The 21,665-nt window shown below is 41.6% G+C and overlaps 1 protein-coding gene across 1 annotated transcript; it reads right to left on the reverse strand.

Moving 5' to 3' along the window:
* Window positions 1-1,099: 1,099 nt before the first annotated feature.
* smap2 (small ArfGAP2) lies at window positions 1,100-20,575 on the reverse strand. Its single transcript, XM_023272960.3, has 9 exons — window positions 20,331-20,575; window positions 10,111-10,244; window positions 7,834-7,998; window positions 7,477-7,536; window positions 7,110-7,167; window positions 6,664-6,821; window positions 6,314-6,494; window positions 5,773-6,197; window positions 1,100-4,782 (listed from the first exon to the last, which is right to left on the reverse strand). Exons 1-9 carry the CDS (start codon window positions 20,431-20,433, stop codon window positions 4,657-4,659), a joined length of 1,410 nt encoding a protein of 469 aa, XP_023128728.1. The 5' UTR covers window positions 20,434-20,575; the 3' UTR covers window positions 1,100-4,656.
* Between the last annotated feature and the right edge of the window lie 1,090 nt (window positions 20,576-21,665).

Genomic DNA, 21,665 nt, shown 5'->3' on the forward strand with positions numbered 1-21,665 from the left:
TTCCGCCACATTAAGTGTCCTTCCAGATCAACTAGCATTAAGGGGGGGAGGGTTGGTTGTAACGCCATTAAACACAGACTCTGCAGTGATACAGGCTGATGAACTGTACTCCCAACAAGTGAGCACCTGTTGTGCACCTGCTGAACTACAAACATGAGTTCTATGTGTTACTTCAAAAGGACTGCTTCAGTAATAAAAAAAGAAATATATTGGCAGTGATTCACATTGGAAGACAGAATCTGCCGTCTTATTGCAATTAAAAAATACTCTTCTTGATTTGATCTTTATTATGTGTCTTTATTATGAATAATTTATAAATAGAATAATTGTATGATAGTCTTTCCATGTATCTAACTGCAGACAAAGAAAGCAATCTTTATTTTTTTAAAAGAAAAAAAGATCTTTCTCAAAATAAAATGACTAAACACAAGTTCCAAGGCAGCTTATCTTAAAATAATATTGCTTTATTAACTCTCTGTACTTTTAGAGGCCTGATTTTATTACATTTTATAATGCTTCATTGTTTTACCTGAATTCTCCTGTAGCACACTTTGTATCTGTTTTATTATGATTGTTAAAACAAGACGGAGGAAACAGATGATGCCACATGATCTAAATACATCCATCTGATGGCACTATAAAGTTATTGCAGACGCTGACTGAAAACTCCAGTATGAATCAGAGACAGGTGAGCTCTTAACAAAGCTTGCAGATGCATTTGTATGTTGCCTCTTAATTAAGACGCCCTCCTCAGCTGAGTGGGAGGGTATCGGGGGCGGATTGGACTTAAGCCTCTGTGACTGCATAAAGTAACTAGAAACATGTGACCTTTCTGACCTCACAGGGGTCACAAAAGCATCATTACTAAATACCACATGCAACAACTGAGAGAACAAGGCTGAATCCTTGCTTCTGAAAATCTCTCCTAGAAATCTTGAAGTTGTTTTTCTGTGCAAAATTGCTAAATTCATGCATAATAACCACTTGAACAGGCAGCAAAATGGCACTATTTGTATGGGGTTACTGCACTTGATACAGAAATAACACACTGTAGGTAATAAAGACGAGGATCATGAATGACTTAAATCAATGCAACATGTAGAAATTAATCAAAACAATATTTATTATTTAGTATGTTTTCACAGGGACAAGTATATGTTACATACGTATCGTTAAATTTTATTGTAGACGTGGAATCAAAAGGGGCAAAGCATGTGAAAAAAAATGCAGAACTAACATACAGAACATCATCAATCCTGTTTAAGAAACATAATATTCGGACATATTCTGATAAAGAATAAAATACACAATATCTTGATTGACAAGTACATAAAAAGATACATTCCTTTATTTGCTTTTATTTCACAGAAAACATACCAGACAAAAAAAGGAAGTGAGTACAAGCAACCAAAAGTTAAGCACGAATGAAAAAGCTCAGGTGAAGCCTTACCGCCCACAGAAGTTATTTAATTTCCTTCTGCCTTTCCAAAAAACTTCTCCTCATAACTGGCAGATCTGCTGTTATGTTGCAGAGACGACACATTCTTGTAGGATAATATTGCTCTCAGCAGAGAAAGTGACGGCTGCTGTCACACTGTCGCCTGAACTGCCACCAAGTGAGCTAAATTTAAAGGAAACACCTGTAAGGACTCGTCGAGTTTCCGAGCGGTGAAGGCAGCGCCGCTCGTTTTTTTTACTGACAGCAGCTGGTAAGTGCCTCATTATGCCAGAGAATGTTAATTTACTTCTCCGTTCACCGCACCTTTTACAGTGTTACCCCTCACATGAAAAGCAGCAACTTAACACCAAAGCGGTTTTAAGAGAAAAAAAAAAGCAAAAAAAGATTGAGTTTATTTACACTAATGGCTTCATGCATTTTTCAGAAAGAGCAGATTTAGAAACGCTTTAAATGAAACAGATGATTTGTGTGGGAGAAGTGTGGAACTGAAACATTCAGAGGTGACAGATTGTGGTTGTACAATCACTTCTCGGATCACAATGTGGTTTGGCCAAATTGTAAACGCTCCAGAACGAGCCTGGTCACAGTTTGCACCTTGCCTTGAAGTTGACACAGTTATAGCAAAACTTGGATGACTTTAACAATTTACCAAAAAAAAAAACCCAAACGATGGGACGCTTTTGACCACAGAACATTCAACAGACTCACAAGTGTACGTCAATGAATATCAAAAACACCGCAGCAAGTGTGCGTATTCAAAACGAGTCCGGTACAATCATGAACACAGTCAGGACGCGCATTCATTGAGATTTTTTTTGATGGTCTTGGTCGAAGACTGATTGACGAGTACAGCAGAGAGACACATTCAGAGAGACACATTCTGAAATCTGAATAAACACAGAGTACATACAGTCAGAGCTAGATAAACATTCTTTTCATGCAGTTCAGTGGAAGCATCTGAAACATGACTGATCTGTACCTTGATTTTCGTCTCTGCCGTCGCCTCTTTCTCTCTATTTCTCTCTTATTTACAGACATTCAACGGTATCGAGGCCTTTATTGTACAAGGTAGACTCTTAACTTGAGGTGCGCTTACATGATGACATCGCATGCAAGTGACTTTTTTTGAAGTGTTCCACCTTTGCTGAGGAAATAGCACAGTGAATTGTAAGAGCAGGTGTTGTCAAATACACACTTGGACAGTTTAATAGGTTTGTTTTTTCTAAATAATCACTAGTTAAGTGGCTATACAGGAAAGCATACTGGAATACTGTACAACCAGAATAAAGCTAGTGTTGATCTTTGGTCTTCCAAAATCCAGTTTTAGGACTTTTTGACACTTAAAAGTTATGATTATTGATTCTAAAAGAAGCCCTCTGTGACTTGAGATGAAGACATCATAATTAAGGGCTGTGTTAAGTAGGCTTTGTTGCTGCTCTAACTTCTGATACAGTGATCTAGGAACATATCAACACTTAAAAAGGATTTTTAAAATTTAAATATTGTTTGAATATCCTGTAAATATTGTAGTTGAAGTGTTTGAGGGGTTTTTGTTCTTTACAGATTTTCCCTTGTAACACTAAGCCAGATAAATGTATTAAAGGTCTGATATGGTGATTATCTGTTTAAATTGAGTTTTGTGGGTGCACGTTTTTAAGTGTAAAGTAAAAGTCAGTAAGATATGAAGAAGTTGCTGTTCATTAAGTTGTAGAACACTTCCTCATGTGTTCTGTTGTTGGCTGCAAGAGTTATCACGAGTCTTCATGCACTGCCAGCATCTGAGGAAATGATGACCCAGTGGATTGCTTTTCAACTAATGTGTTTCAGGTTACCGTTAGCTGTCATCGTAGGCCCACAGGTCAGAGCTCTGTAGAAACTGTGGCGCTGACGGTCAATCAGAAATGGTTGAAAGTTTAAGAGCAATTTGAGACCAATAAACAAGGACTTGGTGGGTTATTGTGTTTTCGTGTCACCAGTTGTGCTCCAGTGAAACTTGAGTCAGCTGAGGCTGTTCTCATTTAAATGTTTTCAGTGTCCATTAACACTGCACGTTAATGGTCAGTCACTCCAGAGCCATTTCCAAGATACAGCTCTGCACCAGTAAGCTCTTGATTTTATAATTGCATTGTCTGACTAACCAAATATGTGGACATTTCAATGTACAACAATTTCTCAGAGAGAAAGTTAGTCACAGAAAGCCCCACAGAAACAGAGAGAGTCTTCTTCCTGAAGGGGGCGTTGACAGTGGCAGCTCAACTGCTGTTAAAGCTACAGACACTGAAACCAGGACTTCTACAGTGATGTTATCATGAACCATCTTTGTGGTAATTTGGTCTGAAAAAGTAAAAGATGCATTCTAGAGACATGTGAGACTTTCATTAATTTTCTGAAAAGACGCACAATATGAGACCTTTAATACTATAGTTGTCTATGAAAGGGAGATTAGCCTCACCTAGCTTAGCTTGATTCTTGGATAAAATAGCAGCAACTCCTTTTAAGTATGGGGAAATATAATTTTAAGTAGGTAGGGCATCAGAATGTTAACCCCTGTGTTCTTAAAGCTGCCCATTAAGAGTTGCAGTTATTTCTTTGCTAATATGGATCCTGCTATAATGTAGCTATTTCTGAGTAAACATTTGTTAATAAACATTGGTAATGCAACATGACATAACGTTAAACTATTTAGCCTCAAACCTGGTGTCTTTCCTTCATTCTTATGTCTTGTCTTAATAAAGGTTAGTAGTCATTAATGTATATGAGCTAATAATACTAAGGTAACCTCAGCGCTTCAGTATGAAAACAATAAAATTCTCCAAACGCATAGTCGACTACTTGACACCCACATATAGCAGATGTGTGAGCACACACTCTCCAATAATGGCTCGATACAAAGAAAGATGTGGAGTCCTAACCAGCAGCCTCTGAACCCTGTTGTCTTTATACGAAAAATGTCCTCAAGGCAAACGTGGAAATCTGTAGAGCATGGCTATGGATGAGACGGCAAGAGGAAGCATGGGCAGAGAGGAGAGAGAAAGAGAGGTAGTAATGGTTTCTCAAACCTTCTTCTTCTTCACACCTGTCTCCTCCTCCTCCCTCGCATTAGAAAATGTTTTATGGAGATCCACAGATTCCTGCAACTGTTTTCCCTCGCTTTTGTCAGTCGCTGGCGTTTTCCATCACTTCTCGGATGGACGAGATCACTTCCAGACGTGTGCCGTCATGTGTGCTGAACTCTGAGTTGTTGAACCTCCCATGTGTTGACTGCTGTATCCCATCATGCCGTTGGTGTTGTAGAGATTCATGCCGGCCACATGCTGAGTCATCTGAAAGGCACAAAAACACACGTTGTTAGAAGTGCAGTTATTGGATTTCAGAAGGCTGTACTGAACATAGCCAGGCTTTCTTTGTGTTAGCTGCCAAACCCTAATCAGACATAATGGATTTCACGACGACGGTTATCAAATTTCAGGTTTTCTTGATCAGGCTCCATGCACTCAACATTTCAAAATACACAAAATGGATGGAAACCTGCCGCCTACTTCTGTCAAGAGGAATATAAAATAATATTATAGTAAAAACCAATTACTGTAAATGAGGCTAGAGAGGAAGGCTGGTAAAAAAAAAATGTTATTCTGGTCGGTAAATATTTTTATTTTACCACTCAGTGCGCTTTCAATACAGCAGTTTATTTCCAACATGACAGCTGCACATCACTTCTAAACTTCATACATTTAAACATCATCTTCAAGAAATGCAATTTGGCCTGAGAGTGTCACATAAAGAAGCACATGTTTACTAAAGTTTTTGAAATAATATTATAGACTGAATATCCTCTGTGATAAATAAAAAGGCCTATTTGTCCCAGCAGTGTAAAACAAACCTGAGAACAAATGAGGAGCCGGCATGAAAACGTATTTATGCTTTGTCTGCTTCACAAACTGAATGCATGTACGTTCCCATGGCAACCTGATGCATACACGGCTTCATTCAGCAGCATGACTAAACGTACAGCTCAACAGACTTACATATATAACTTATTCCCTAAGCTGAGAATCTGTCACTCATAGAGAATCGTCTTGAAAATAGCTGGTGAAACAGCGAGCTTTTTAAAAAGATTTAAATCCCGTCTCTGAACAGAACATCCTCTGAAGCCGGTTAGCTGTGCAGAGTTACCATGGTGTCTAGCAGGTTTAAGAAGAACCACCTTTGTGACATTGAAAACTCTTATCCTAGGCTTAACAGAGCTTGCTAACCATTAATCTTGCTTCTTAGTACAGCGCTCAGAACTCAGTAGGTCCATAAGGAACACACACCTGGGCGATGTTCCACTGCAGCTGCTGGGCCTGCTGCACTCCATAAACCTGCTGGTGGGGTAACGTGGCCAGACCGCCGACCTGCTGCTGTCCCATGATGCCATTCTGCTGCTGTACCATCATTCCACTCTGCTGCTGTCCCATCATGCCCTGGGGCATTCCCGTCATGTAGGGTGAGGCCATGACACCGCTAGGCTGAGCCATGACTCCCTGAGCACCCATCAAGCCATTCTGCTGTCCCATCATGCAGCTCTGCTGGACTCCCATCATGCTGTTCTGCTGAACACCCATCATGCCACTCTGCTGCTGTCCCATCATGGCCATCTGTGATGTCATCATGGCGCCTCCCATTCCACCTGCCTGGGCTAAAGAGTGGTACGAACCATACGGGTGTGTCGGGTATCCCATCTGGTTCATGTACAAGCCTGCAGAAAGCAATAACAGACGCCGTTGTAGCAACTTGTAACCAATAATAATGATGAGACTACAACCCTGTACGTAATGTTAGATAACGTCTGATAGAAATCTGTGTAGTTCTCACCATGTGCAGCCATAGTGCTGGCATGCACTGAGGGGGTGGAGGCGTACAGGGAGAGAATAGAATCCTTGGACAGTTTCTTGATGGTGCCCTCTTCTGTTTTGGGTGTGGGATCCAGGAACAAGCTGAGATTCTCAGGCACTGAGGCAGTCACCCTGCTCTGAGGCATGGAGTTAGAAACAGGCTGGAGGTAGAAACAGAAGCATGACAGAAAGATAAGGCTATCAGAATACAAGCAAAGGTGACAAAAGAAGCAAATAAAAACAGAGCGATGAAGGTAGATTTAGAAAACCGTAACGATGCTCCTGCAGTGAGCAGACAGCCAACAGTTTGTACAGTGTGTTATCTACTACCGTGGTTTTAGCGGAGGAAGCAGAGGAGGGGGCTGGGAGCGAGCTGAACAGATCCAGGCCAGAGTGTGCCAGAGCTGGATGAGACACCACTGGGCTCTCATTACTGTCTGGAACACATCCTCCTCCATTAGACACCGCAGGGCTTGGAGCAGGGGCATCTAATCGAAAGTAGTTAGACGCATGGTTATGATAATAACTGTCTCAGGTATAATTCATCTATTTTCACATCATTTTATCCAATTAAACCTCCAATTCTGAATGCTGAAATAGATGTTTGGTGTGCAAACCTAAAAGCAGTTCTTCTGTAGTGAGACAACACTATAGAACTACCAATTGTCCTAATTTTCGGACTCATAAAGCATTTCTCACTGTGTAATGTAATCTAAAGGCACCACGCAATCCTTCATATTATATTGTAAATAAGTGTCAGTGCATGTGTGCTATACCTAGTCCAAGCAGGTCTGTAACAGACTGGGAATCTGCCTTCGGGCTGATGTCTTTTTTCTGCCACAACAAAGAAAATCAATACAATTAATGCACAATTTCAGTGATGATAAATGAGCCTGTATCCCGGCACTTTTTTTCCTTCAAGCTCCCTGGTGTTGATATGACTTTTCCATTCAAGTCAGACCAGCAAAGACACTCCAGACTTTCCTCTACCAGCTAAAAACTCATTTCATAAAGAAGTTTATGTCACTTTCACCTCACTGAGTTCCCTCTGCTGCTCTATCCTTAGCTCTTATTCTTCCAGCTCAATCCTTCACTGCTTTTTTGTGCATTGGAACATCAGCTAACACAGGAAGATGTACCTACCAATTTCATCTTCTCAAATACAACTGGCTCCTTGGGTATGTTGTCACAACTCTTTTCTTTCTGCACAGAGAAGAACAAATGGTTTTAATCTTTCAATCTTTTTTTAAACAAAAAAAAAAGGCAGAAGAAGATGCTTGGTGTAATTTAGAAATGATTTGATCACATAGTTTGTTCAGCAGAACCGCTCCGATTCTATTGTTTACACTCTCCATGCTGTCAGCAGCACATGTAGCAGAGTACATATCACAGCTGAGCAGCAACTAGTATCCATCAGGCTCTAATCTTGTTGTTTTTACCTGCTAATCCTTCTTGAGATACAAACATAAACCTGTTTTTTATTTATCTATGTGGACTCACCCTCAGCATCTGGATGTCAATGACCTTATCCATGTACTTCTTCTTATCATACTTGTCCCTGATGAATATCTCTGCAGATTGGTCCGTTTCGGGCCGCTGGAAGCATTCAGGTAAAAAAGCCTCGTAGAGACGTTTGGCCTTGGCATTTCCCATCTCTTGAACACACTGGAGACACACAACAAAACAAGTGAAGCTGCAGATGAGTCTAGGGATGGAAGAACTCCCAATGCAACTGCATTTCCAGTGATACAACAGGAAGAGGAGTCGAGCTAGAAAACAGTTTTAATTCTCACTGTGGAGGCAGAGAAAAGGAAAGTGCTGACTGCAGACATTTCATCGTATGCTGAGTTTTTTGCCTATCAGACCCAGACACTATGGGCTGTATACTAATGAGAAAGTAGCTGCTGAGGAGAAGGCGAGCCTCTACTGTATGTGAAAACAAGTATTAATAATATGGTGAAGTCCCACACAGATATAGTTAATATAGATTTTGCAATATTACAGCAGATTTGTATTTTTCCTGCAGTCAGCAATCAGAGTTTTGATCCAACAACTGGTTAATTCTGACATTAGATTGTTTGTCGTGTGATGAAAAATGTATTTTTCCAAAGATTTTTATAAATGGTAAATGGTCTGTATTTATATAGCGCTTTACTATACCTGAAACAATACCCAAAGCGCTTTACATTATACATCACATTCACCCATTCACACACCCATTCACACACTGATGGCGGAAGCTGCCATGCTAGACGCTAACCACAACCCATCAGGAGCAGTTAAGGGTTCGGTGTGTTGCTCAGGGACACCTTGACATGAGCTCACCAGGCCAGGGATCAATCCAGTAACCCTCTGGTTACAAGACGGCCACTCTACCCATTGAGCCAAGCCAAGGTAAAAGAATAGTCATTTTTGGGGAAATACACTTGGAGTCTGATGAAAATCGATACCATACTTACGTCTGTATGTTAAAAATGAAGATCAAATAGAATAGAAACACTTCAGAAATACCTACTGATGGTTAAACTGGTTAACTTTAGCTTAGCACAAAGACTGAAAACAAGACGAAGCAATTTGCCTGACATAACTAAACCAAAAAAACCCAAAATACAATGGGAAAAAAGTAACTAGGTACATTTACTTGAGCACTGTACTCAAGTACAATGTTGATGTACTTGTACTCTACTTGAATATTTTCATTTGATGCTACCTTATACTTCTACTGAACAACATTTCAGTGATTAATACTGTACTTCTAATATGCAAAATATTAAAAATATTGCACTTTTTACTACATTTATTAGATATTTTTAACATGTAAGATTTTACACCGTAGGTGATATAACAAGCTTTTAAAATACCACACATTGCATTGGATTAAACAGTAGTTTCCAGCTGTTTTGGCTTCCAACGTGTTACAAAAAGCAGTGTGTAGTCAGGCTCACATTTTAGATGTTGGAGTTGTTAACAACTCCAGCAAATATCGATTTTTCCCTCTAAACTTCTTACATGGTTTCACTTCAAAAAATTTTCAGATGATCTAATAGATCTGCAAAACTGAGATTAGAGAAAAAAGCTCAAAAGCTTAATACAGATTTGTGGATCAGAACTTTGTTTCGTCTTTCATTAATCATCTGATGAGCCCTCAGATTTTTTTTCGCTGTCTCTGTCTATAAATCTGCGTATAAAGCAGTTCAAACTAGCTCCAGCTGCAGCAGCTACAACGGTAACATGCTGCTGAATCTTCAGCTATAACAATAATAATAATCTTGTGGTGTCACATATAATAATCTATCAGTCAGAGGGACCAAACAGTACATTTACTTTAATACTTTAACTTCATTTTTGGCTAATATTGTGTATTTTTACTGAACTAGGATTTATCACATGGGATATTTTCTTCAAATGGAGCATTTTTCCCACATTCTTGTATTGTCATGTATTTCTAGTGAAGCAAAAGATCTGCATACTTCTTTCCCACTCTTCAAAGGACCTCTAAAGCTTACAAGTTAACACATTTTATCTTGTTTGTTTAATCAATTCAGAAACCTGTGTTTTCGCTGTGACTGTTTTCACACATTTATGCTAAGCTAATTGGCTGCTGGCTGCAGTATCATACCTAAGACAGAGAAAGAGACTGAAATGAGAGTGGTATTGATCTTCTCATCTAACTCTTGGGAAGAACGAATCAACGAATACCTACAAATACAAACTACTGTCCTCTAAGATGGAAATCAGGGATTGCTGTTATGAATGTGGACAGTCGTGACCTCTGACCTGGACCTGCTCTTGTGTCCACTGGTCCAGGTTGACGGACTTGACCTTGGAGATGTGCACCCCCAGGTTTCGATGGATGCCAGCACAGCGGATACAGATGAAGATGCCCAAATTCCACGACGCCCATCTTGGACCTGGGAGACCAGACAGGGAGGGGACATTCAACATTTAGAGGAAGGAGTCTTCACAGAGGGCCAGTGACAGGTGATGAGTCAATCTGGAGGTCTAACAGGGAGGTAGATTAAGTGGGTGAGAGGAGGAGGGGAGGAGGTGGGAGACTGATTAGAAAAACTCTGATTAATTTTAGCGCAATTATAGAGAGACAAGCCTGAAACCTCCATTATTACTTTGAATTCAGCAGGGACCACATCTAATCCTGTGTAAGTCATGCGGTGTCCTGACACATAATGGGATCCAGTGTGAGAGTTAGCCTACATAACGGAGACTGAGAGGCGAGAGGGGGTGTACAAAGTCACACAAACACACAAGCAGTCGCACACATTCGGAGCCCGGATACCTGCAGGATGATTACTCATTTGAGCCTGTGTGTGTGGGAGCGATGCTATCTGAGCCGGCCACTTCGTCCATCTCACTGCCATATGCGTCTAAATGGATCCTTTTCACGCTGTAGAAGTGTAATCTCAATATAGTGTTTTGTGCGTCTGTGAATCTTCCTTCTATCTGCAGAGCTGTCAAGATCGCCCGCCTGAGCAGGCAACTCTGAGACGAGGGGGGGATAAAGACAATACTGACAGGCTATTTTTCTGCTCAAATTATGCAACAGCCCTCTTCAGAGAGTACAGTCAGCTTCAAAGAGAACACTCCTCTCCCTACATCTCCCTCTCATCGCCCCTCCTCCTGTTTTCTTGCCTCCATCTCTTCCTGCTCGCTCCAGCTGGGCGACCCGCTCTCAGCCTCCACCTCCTCCCCGCTCGTCTCCGCTCTGCTTGCAGCCTCGCCACAAGTGGATGCACTGCGGCTTTTGCACCACTAGGTGGAAGCTTTTGCTTTGGATTTTTTTTTTTTTTTTTTTTGCTTTTACTTTCCTGTCAGTGTGACTCGCTGTGCAGCCCATCCATCCATCCATTATCTATACACCGCTTAATCCTCACTAGGGTCGCGGGGGGTGCTGGAGCCTAACCCAGCTGACTCGGGCGAAGGCAGGGGACACCCTAGACAGGTCGCCAGTCTGTCACAGGGCTACATATAGAGACAAACAATCACTCACACATTCACACCTACGGGCAATTTAGAATAATCAATTAACCTCAGCATATTTTTGGACTGTGGGAGGAAGCCGGAGTACCCGGAGAAAACCCACGCATGCACAGGGAGAACATGCAAACTCCATGCAGAAAGATCCCGGGAAAGCCGGGACGCGAACCAGGGATCTTCTCGCTGCAAGGCGAATGTGCTAACCACTACGCCAGTGGGCAGCCCATTCTATGCAAATCAAAAGAGAAGTTGTGGTTTCAGAAGGGAAAACATGCAAAACCTTCCTCTTTGCTGCGGAAACGCCGTCTGGGTGCAGAGTCAAAGAATAGCCTCTCGTCTTGTTTGCATCCTGAACTGCTCTTAAAAACAGTTTGCATCACTGAGGGGTGATCAAATGTTTTTCATCTTTCTGGTTTGCTCAGTTTTTTTGTACAGAGCAAAACCATCAAACCTCACCGTAGGGTCACAGACAGCCAGAGTACGCCCATCATCCTGACCGTCTAGCTGCAGCATTAGCTGTCACGCTGGCTAATAATAGTAGAATTACTCCGCAAAGCCTGCTTAACCGCTGTAAACACTGGCACCGACACACACACAGACGGAGAGAGGCTGTCGATTGTGTTCAACTCCCTCAACGCTGGAATTAGTTTGTCCTCGTCATCCTTATTCTAACACTCTCCGTGTGTTCTGGCTGCCATTTCTTATCTTTCCAATTCACCACCGCTGCCCCCCTCCTCTCCTCCCTTGTCCATCCATATCTCTGTTGCACAGTTTCATTCCTTTTCTCTCTACTGCTGCCTCCACCCTTGGTTTTTAGGGTTTCACCCACTTGCTTCTGCCGGTGCTTTCTCCTTTTGTTTTGCATGTTGTACAGATTTCGTGTCTCTTTTTAGCCGTGCTGAGGACAGGGCTCTTGTCACGGCAGCCTGGATGGGCTTTGATGCAGACTTGTGTATTTCAAAAACTGTGTGGATCTCAACAATGGAATGGGTTCTCATGAAATGCGGTATTCAAGGTGCCCAGAGGATGAATCCCAGTTAATTTACCTGCCTGAGTTTGACATTAGTCATTTTTACGATGTCTTAATTTCATAGTGGCAGCGGAGAGAGACAAGAAATGTGCAGCAAATGAGCTCTTCCCTACTGTGAATCAAACTCATTTGCATTTGCAGCCATGTGTACATTTAACGACCGAATAATTAACCATGAAATTTGCTGCACATCTTCAGCTCCTTTTAAAGGATGAATTGTAACACATTTTCTGGCTGTTTAACTTTACATCATCAGGTCAAAATGTCACTTTGTCCAATAATTTGGTTTAATGTTTTTAGAAATAATGACAATGCAATGCTTAGCGTTAATTAAAAACCATTTCTGCTTGCTAACATGCCATACTAGTAAATGTTACACCCACTAAAACTTTACTTCAGTATTTCTATTTTGTTATTTTATACTTACTTTATGTTTCACATTTTAGAGTGAAATATTGTAGTTTCTACTCTCCAGCGAGCTTTTAAAATCCAACAAATTCCAACCTTTTAAAGATTCTTTTCTCTTAGAAAAAGCAGTGTGTAGTCAAGATTATGTTTTGGACATCTTAGAGTTGTGAAGAGTGCCACTAAACTGTGTTTTCCCTCTAAACTTCTCCCACAGCTTCAGTTCAAGAAATGGCCAAATGATCCAATGAGGAAAAAGCAAAGATTAGAGAAAAAGTCTAATCTTTGAAACATGCCTTTGTTTATTGTTCTTTCTTCTCTCATTAATCATATGATGATTCTTCAGATAAATCTTCTGTCTCTGTATATAAAACTGCACATGAAGTAGCTTAAACTAGCTCCACGTTCAGCAGCTACAACAGTAACATGCTGCTGACACACTGATGTTTCACTATCAATAGTCTAATCTTGTGATATATAATAAAACATCATAAACCAGTACTTTTTCTTGAATATTTTAACTACATTTTGCTTCTAATATTTCTGTACTTTCACTTTTTTCATGCAGGACTTTGACTTTACTTGTAATGAAATACGTTTACTTCACTGTTTTGGTGCTATTACACAAGAAAAAGATTTGAATATGTCTTCCATCATTTAAATCAGTTCAAAGCTTTGCTTTACAGCTTCACTGTGCTGCTGGCGTGACTGCAGAGTCCTGTTTTCAGACACTTTCATAAATGTTTCTCTCTGAACTGTGTTCCGTGTCGCTCTAAGCTGCTTGCAGCAGGGTATTATAAATGTTTGGTGCTCAGGTGTGGAGAGGAGCGTTGAGCTCAGGATGTAGAAAGAGGACGGAGGTGAAGGGTAGAGATTTAAAGGGAATCACACCTGCACACTGCTCTGCTGCAGCCTCTTTGGTTCCAATCAATGCAGTGCCTGAGTAAGAACCCATAAACAGCGTCTGTCCAGCAACAGAGCACACAAACAGGTACTTTGAACAGATATAGCAGGAAGAGAGTAGGTGGAATAGACATCTAAAAAAAGGAAGGAAAGATTGAACAAACACTCTCTACAAATCAGTTCCTCTGTGCTAGAGGGTTGGCACTGCCGTGTACATTTCTCTACTGTTGACTAAGAGCGATGAACAAACTACCGCTTTTCTTTTTGTAATTAAGGAACGAATGCCATTTTGAGGTACGATTACCTCCTGCGGGCTTAAACTAATAAATCTGTCCTCAGTTTTTATAGGGCAAAGTACCTAAAAGCAGAACAGAAGACTGATGAATCACTATGGCAAAAAATGATGTGCTTGTCAGGCATGCAGGCTGCAACACATTAGAGGTGGAGAAGGCAGAACCAGGATGAGAGTCAAAAACACATCCAGGAGGGGATGTTTATAGTCATCAAATGTTGGACTTTAGCTGTTTGATGACCTGCTGGGATGTGCAGGGGGGTAAGACAAATAGCGAACACAAACACAGGTCTGTAATCAACTTCTCTGGCACTTACACACACACACACACACACACACACACACACACACACACACACACACACACATTTAGTGATATCTGTGAACTCCCTTATTGACTACATGCAACCTTTAGCTCCCCATCATGACTCTATTTAAAGAAAACAGAATCAAACATTGACACATGCATTATTTCTTAAAGTCATCCTTCCCATGGCTCCTTTTTTGACACGCATAATGATGACACACAAGTGCACATGTTACACAAGCACTTCTGCACATGCACATGCCCACGGACACACACACACACACACACACACACACACACACACACACACACACACACACACACACACTCGTGCTTGAGCAGGTACATATGGCTCATTAGCCTGTATCCCACAAGGATAAATGGCGCTCCCAGCATGCACCCAGTTAATCCCACAGAGCCTCAGTCATCAGCGGATCCTACGCCCTCCTCTGCCACCACACAAACACGCACACACACTCCTCTAGCCCCTCAGCACATAAACCAATCCAGAAGCCCTAAAGCCACCCAGTGACCCAGTCCCAATCTGAGCTAAACAGATGGACCCCGATTGATAATTTACTAATACACACCCACCATCTGTGTTAGCAGGCAATTGTCATCACTGTGATCCTGCAGGTGAGTCACGGAAGTTTGACATATCAGGGGAAAAGTAAGACACTTCATTTCTGTAAGTTTAGGATGCTTCTCAAAAATGTTCTGCAGTCCTGCTTTTGTCCTTCTTTTATCTCATTAGCAGTGGCGGTGGTAAATGTAACTAAGTACATTTACTCATAAAAATGTTTGTAATTTGCTTTCGCATTCGACTTCTACTCCACTGTATCTCAGAGTATAATATTGCACGTTTTACTTCAGAGACAGTTAGTTGATTAGTCAGTTAAAATTGGCAACTCTTTTGCTAATCCTTTAGAGCACTTGTGACAGCATATTTCAATATTTTTTTTCTGAGCACTTTTACAACCCAATCATTTGACTAATGGAGAAAATAATCAGCAGATTAATCCATTCTGGCAACAATCATTAACTGCAGTTGGATACAAAACAAGTCTAAATGAGCTCCACCTCAACCAACCCCAGCAGTAAAATCCTGCTTTTACATTCATACATGAGGAATAAGACTTCAATGTAATATTTAACAGTACAAGAGACAAGGGGGACATTTTTCTGCACTGAGTACTTTTACCTGTAATTCTTTAAATAGATTTTCATGATATCACTTTGCTATTAATAGTTAGGTAACATTTACTTGTAACAGAGTACTTTTACAGAATGAAATTAGTACTGCATACTTAAGGGTGAGAATACTTCATCTACTGTTGCCTATTAATGTTCTTTAGAACCTGTTTCTAGTGTATTCTTGTGTAACTGCGTGGCTGTTAAACCCATCCCACACTTATAAACACCTCCACTTTCTATACTCCTCTATATAAACTCATTTTAACTACTGCTGGTGTGACAAAAGCCGTTTAAGCATGACAATGACAATATGAAAAAACCCTGGTCCTTGGTGTTTTGTCTGTTTCCCCTGCAGCCTAGCATTCCACTTTAAAAGGCACAGCAGATTGATGTTTGACCTTATCAAAGTTTTTGTGTTGCCAAGCGGGTAACTCTGAGGGCCGAAGCAGCTAAACATTCCCCGCCCCGTTTTACACCCTAAAAGCACTAGATCACCTTACGCGATAAGAGCCTTAATGGGCTCTGACTTTATTACTTTTCATTTAGTGTCATTGGAGGCTCTTTGTCAAAATCTTCTGTTAAGTCTTTAAGTATTTAAGCTGATAGTGTGTTTAGTTTCCTCAGTGTTTAGTCAAAATATGACACAGAAAATGTGGGGCTGTGGAATACTAATGTACAAACTACACTGAGAGGATCATGGGTGCTAAAAAAGGGACCCAGCAGCTTAATTTGCCCAGCGGGTGGCCTTAGCTGGTGAAACAGGCCACATCAGTGTGGCAGAAAGGTGTAAACACACAGAAACACTGCATGCTGTGTACTCTGTGCCATCCTCTCCTTGGCGCTCTGAGACTCTGACCTCTGTGCCAGCCGGGGGACACAAGCAGCCAATCAGCTCCTAGTCTCAATGGAAATCCCTGCTGGTTTGTGATTGGATAAGACTAAAGGTTGTGAGAGGAGGAGGGGGGGGAGAGTATGGGTAGAACTCGTGGTGGAGGGGGAAGGCATGACATCGCCAGGTGATATCTCCACGGCAACCGGGCCCCGGCGTGTGCGTAAACACAAAAACAATGGAGGCAATAAAAGGAGGTACGCTTTTATGCGAGCTCAAACACACACTCAAACACACACACACACACACACACACACACACACACACACACACACACACACACACACACACACGTAGTGGCCCTTGAGACTGCAGCCAGAGGTGTAAGTGTTGACTACATTATGCACCTGCCTCACCCTCTCCACGTCTTCATTATTTCCCCGACAGTGCTGAGGTTTTACAAGAATGAATGTAATCTGCAGTCAAACAGCAGAGATATACTTTCACTGCTGCAGCATCCGCACAGTGAGAACAGACGTTGGACGCGACACGCCACTTCCCCTTCACCCACCCTGAGGGAGGAAGGTGATAAATGCGCCGCAACTTATGTCAACGCTAACGAGATTAGACCAAACCTCATCACGAGCCATATGGCTAAAAGCCTGACTTGAGAGAGAAAGAAGGGGAGGAGACAAACGGACCTGAGGTGTGCACTTGTGTGAGCACGTGCGAGCGTACAGGTTTGAGAAAATGTCCGATTCAGCAGAGGTAAAACACTTCTCCGCAAGCATCAGCTGAAATCCTACTGTCTGCTTATTCATCAGCTTCAGGGAAAAAAAGGTGCAAAATGAGAATCATGTGTGATCTTCGCACATTATTACGTGATTAAAAAATATGACCAGAATGAAAAACACAGCTTAAATTCTTGTAAAAGTCTGCTAAATGATACAGAGAAATGTCATTTAAGGTTAAACTGAAGCCTTTAGCATCCTAGGTGTGTGATTTTCACGCTTATTTACATCTAGAGCCTAATTACACCAGTCTGCTGCCAGTTGCCACCAGTCACGCCGTTAAAAAATCCAACACACAAGACTGATTAATGACCACAAGTCTGAGTGTGCGAGGAAAGATGAAAGGTTATCTACTCAAACGCAGTTCATTATGGGCAATAAAACAAACTTATGTAATGATTTGAATGGCCCTCTTCTCTGTCCACGTGTCCCTGACTTTGATCAGGAAGGTCGACTTCATCACAAAAGCTAAAAAGTATGTCTCATTATTTACCGTCTGTGCTTCTACTGACTGTCTGAAAACAGCCTTTAGATGAACAAACTGCTCCAGCCTGATCACAGCCAGCTTTAAAAAAAAAAAACAAAAAAACAAACTGAACAGTCACAAGGGTGTTTGCCTGAAGTCTGACAACATCTGCATCGGTTCTATTTATATCTGATTAAAAGGGCCCTCCGGAGGCCACATGGACTGGAAACACAACTTTGTATTGTAAAACTAAACACCCATTGTGTCCCGGTGACGCCTGCGGTTAAAATTAAACCAAACTCTGACATTACATGCCATCTTAATGAAGTGCTGTACAAACTTAGCCATTGTCTGCATGGCTGTGTACACAATGCACTGTGTTTGTGTAGTGAAACATTGTTTCTTGTAACAGGGGTTTTGTTGAACATACTGTGGTAGATTTGACGTAATGTGCACTGGATTGGAGACTTTCTGGCTCAGTCGACATTTTCATAAATTGATTTTAGAATTTTCTTGAGCTCCAACTTAGTTTTTTGTTGAGGTTACTTATCAACTATATGTCAACCCTTGTAGCTTGTATGTCCAAAGAAAAAACTGTACAAATCTACTGTGACAGGTGTTTTCTTTTTCAGCAGCCACCTGACCCACTTAGTGCTTCTTATGAAATATTTGTGATGCCAGCGTCGGCAGCGCAGATCATTTCTACCTGCAGTTGGCAGTCGAATGCGGTACAGAGTCAGACAGAGAACGAGGGACACTAACAGAGTCGGACTTCATTCAAACGAGCACAAACTGAGTGGGAGCATGAAGATGAGGGTCAGCTCACCTACTGCAGGTCAACAGACCCAACTGTCTGTCCGTGTGTGTGTGTGTTTCCACATCCTTGCGTTACATAGGTTCCCCCCGTCATGACACAGCGAGCATAACACCTTGATTTCACATCTGTCTCCCTTTTGTCATGAGACTGAGGTGTCCTCGCAGGCCAAAAATACAGATCAAAGGAGGGATTTTAAGCCGTCACACCAGCGCTTTGTAGACTCGGTGTTTCCCCGGGGCTGTTTACCTGTCAGTAACGCTCATACAGTAACTCCCACTAAATAAATCACTCCCTGGTTAAAAAAAAAAAAAGAAAAAAAAAAGGAAGCTGCCTGCTCATATCACTCTTGATGTTTTCATTTACAATCTCCTGGCTGCGTGACAGCACGCAGTGATTTACATACATTCACGCCTCTCCCTTGAGAATTTACAGTGAGTGACGAGATGCCCCGCGCTGCTGAATCATTTCTCGGACAAGTTATGGCGTCACAAGGACAATTTCATCCATCTCAACGCTGACACGAACAAGCCAGAGATCCAGCACGCTGTTCACGGACAATCTGCACCACGACTGCTGTCACACAGGCTGCAAATGATATGCAAGTTTCCAGCTAAACTTCACACAATTTGCAAACAATCTAATTATTCAGCATAAAAACTCTCTAATCTACATTAGATAAGATGCATTTATCAACCTAGTCATAGTTACAACTTGAGCTGCAATGATTAATCAGGTAGTTATCAAGTATTTAATTAATCACCACTATTCTGACAGCCAATTAATCAGTTTGAGTATTTGTTTCGATAAGATAAGATAACATAAGATAACATAAGTCCTTTATTTCTCCCCACGCCAGGGGAAATTCACATTGTTACAGCAGCTTATGTAGCAATAGACGTGACGTTCATGAGAAAAATAAAAAAAATTCTCTGATTTTTAAAAGTATTTTCTAGCGTCTGTCCTCCTTTATGACAGTAAACTGAACATATTTAGGTTGTGGATAGAACAGATGTCTTCTTAACTTTTGGAAACCTTTAAAAAAAAAAAAAAAAAACAGTTTTCTGACACTTTACAGACCAAACAACTAAAGAAAACACTCACAAGATGAATCCACAATGAACATAAGTGCAAGTCTCAACCCTAGTTTATGCAAAAACTGAAAATTGCAGAACAACTTCTGGACAATCCGCTTTGTTGACTGAGCTCAAAGTATTTGCAAAACCGCCGTGTTTACCCAACAGCACGGCAAAACAGGTTCAGCAAACAGCCGATGACGGTTCAAGGCCTTCTCGAGGCTGCAACACAGGAGACAAACATGGCACAATAGAGAGTCTTGCTCATGGGGATTCTTGTGCACAGTATAAAAAAATAATCAACTCTGGAAGATTTACAGAAGGCTTGTGCGTGAAAATCCCCAAAAGCAGAACAAACACATGAGGAACAGACTGATATGAGCACAATCAGATGACTAAATGACTGCATGAGGAGCAATCGCTGGGGAAGAAACCTTACTCTGATATGATGGAAGTTATTTTTCTGTTGCATTCAGCCTGCTGGAACAGTGTGTTCAGGGTGAGTCAAAGTCAGCACAGGTGTCTATATCTGTCTGATTCCCTCATGGTCTCCATACTGGGTACCAGGGAGCCTTAAAGGGCCCCAATGGATGAAGTAATTGCACACATTTTCTCGCTTGATTTCTCACTCAAATCTTCCTCCAGGTGACTGTGATCGTCCTCTTCCTTGGAGGTATGTTGGCATGATGTAACTGCCTGCCATGCTCCAGCCCTGGGAGGATGTGGCCCCCGTGTCTTGCACCATAGTACAACGTAATTGGTGGAGAGGGGGCTGATGAATGCAATGCCGCATTCTTCCCAGCGTAGTAAAACGATGGAGAAAGGGTCGAGTCATGCACCGGAGCATCAGACTTGTGAGGAGAGGAAACATGACTACGGCACTCACTCAGTCACCTACCTTTGGATTCGCAATCGGCGCAGTATTTGTTCTCCTCCAGCGCCAGCAGAGAGTTGAGGACAGCCTGGTATCTGTCCACGTCTTTCACAAATTTGCCCGTCATCGTTGCGCTTCCTCCTCCAACGGCTCCCCTTGTTTTGCGCTCCGCCGCCCGAGCTATTGTCAAACAGCCGCTTTCTACTTGGCAAAATGAAAGCAGCGAGGAGAGGCGATGCGATGCGCTCCGTCCCTCCTCCTCCTCCTCCTCCTCCTCCTCCTCCTCCTCCTCCTCCTCCTCTTCCTCCTCGATGTGGAGCACGGCGAGTTTGTTTCACCACGATGGGATGATGGTGTTCCAGCCAACCAGCAGGCGGGTTACATGAGGCGCAGGAGCCTCCATCAGGAAAACACGAGTGATCTCAGTGATTCACACTTTGCTCACATCTGTAAATTACCAAACACTGACCCTCCTCTCAAACAACTACATAATGTTGCTATGGCTATGAGTGTGGGAAAAATCACTGATTGGCCACTACTGTTATCTACAAAAAAAGATCTTTTCTGCTTTGTAAAGACATCTCAATTCGTTTTTTTTTTTTTTTTTTTTTTTTTTTTTTGCTTCCTTGACTGGTAATTTGTCACCTGTGCTGCCATCCTGTGGTCAATTATAGGACTAGAATAAAAACTTGTGGTTCTCTGATCTCCAGGACACAGGATGGCAGTAACACTACTACTACTATTAATAAAACAGCCGAAGAAGAGCAAGCAGTTGCCCGAAAAACCGCATCAAGTTCGCCATATTGACCTCAACAACTAGAGAAATAATGTAGCCTTCCCTTCAAAATAATATATAAACTGTCATCATGTATATGTCTATACTTTGTTTAGACAGCAGGAGTTAACAAAGTGCTTTGACAGACAATGCAAAATCTGAACACCCAAAGAACAACATAATGACAATGAAGATAAGGTTACAACAATAAAAATGACAGTATGTCATTAATTACTACTATTGATATATCGCCACTGAGCCAAACTGCCTTCCAGTAGAGACATTATATTAGCTTTGCACATTTACCCAACAAGTTTAAACAACAAAACCCTACAGTATTATTTATTAAATAAGTATACTTGGTTAAACATTAAAGTTAAGATCCTACAAATTTACTTGACTAATTTACATGTTAAGGTCACGAGCCTACAATGTTATATACTCTAACAATTTGTCTGTCTAATTTACATTGTTCAACCAGGGATTTGAAAAGAAATCTGGTGACAAATGTTGGCTTGATGTGTTCAACGCGGTGCCTGTTGTCTGGAGCTCACTTAATCCTCATTAGGGTTGAGGGGGGCTGG

This window comes from Amphiprion ocellaris, chromosome 15 (genome assembly GCF_022539595.1).
Source record: "Amphiprion ocellaris isolate individual 3 ecotype Okinawa chromosome 15, ASM2253959v1, whole genome shotgun sequence".
Classification (NCBI taxonomy): Eukaryota; Metazoa; Chordata; class Actinopteri; family Pomacentridae; genus Amphiprion; species Amphiprion ocellaris.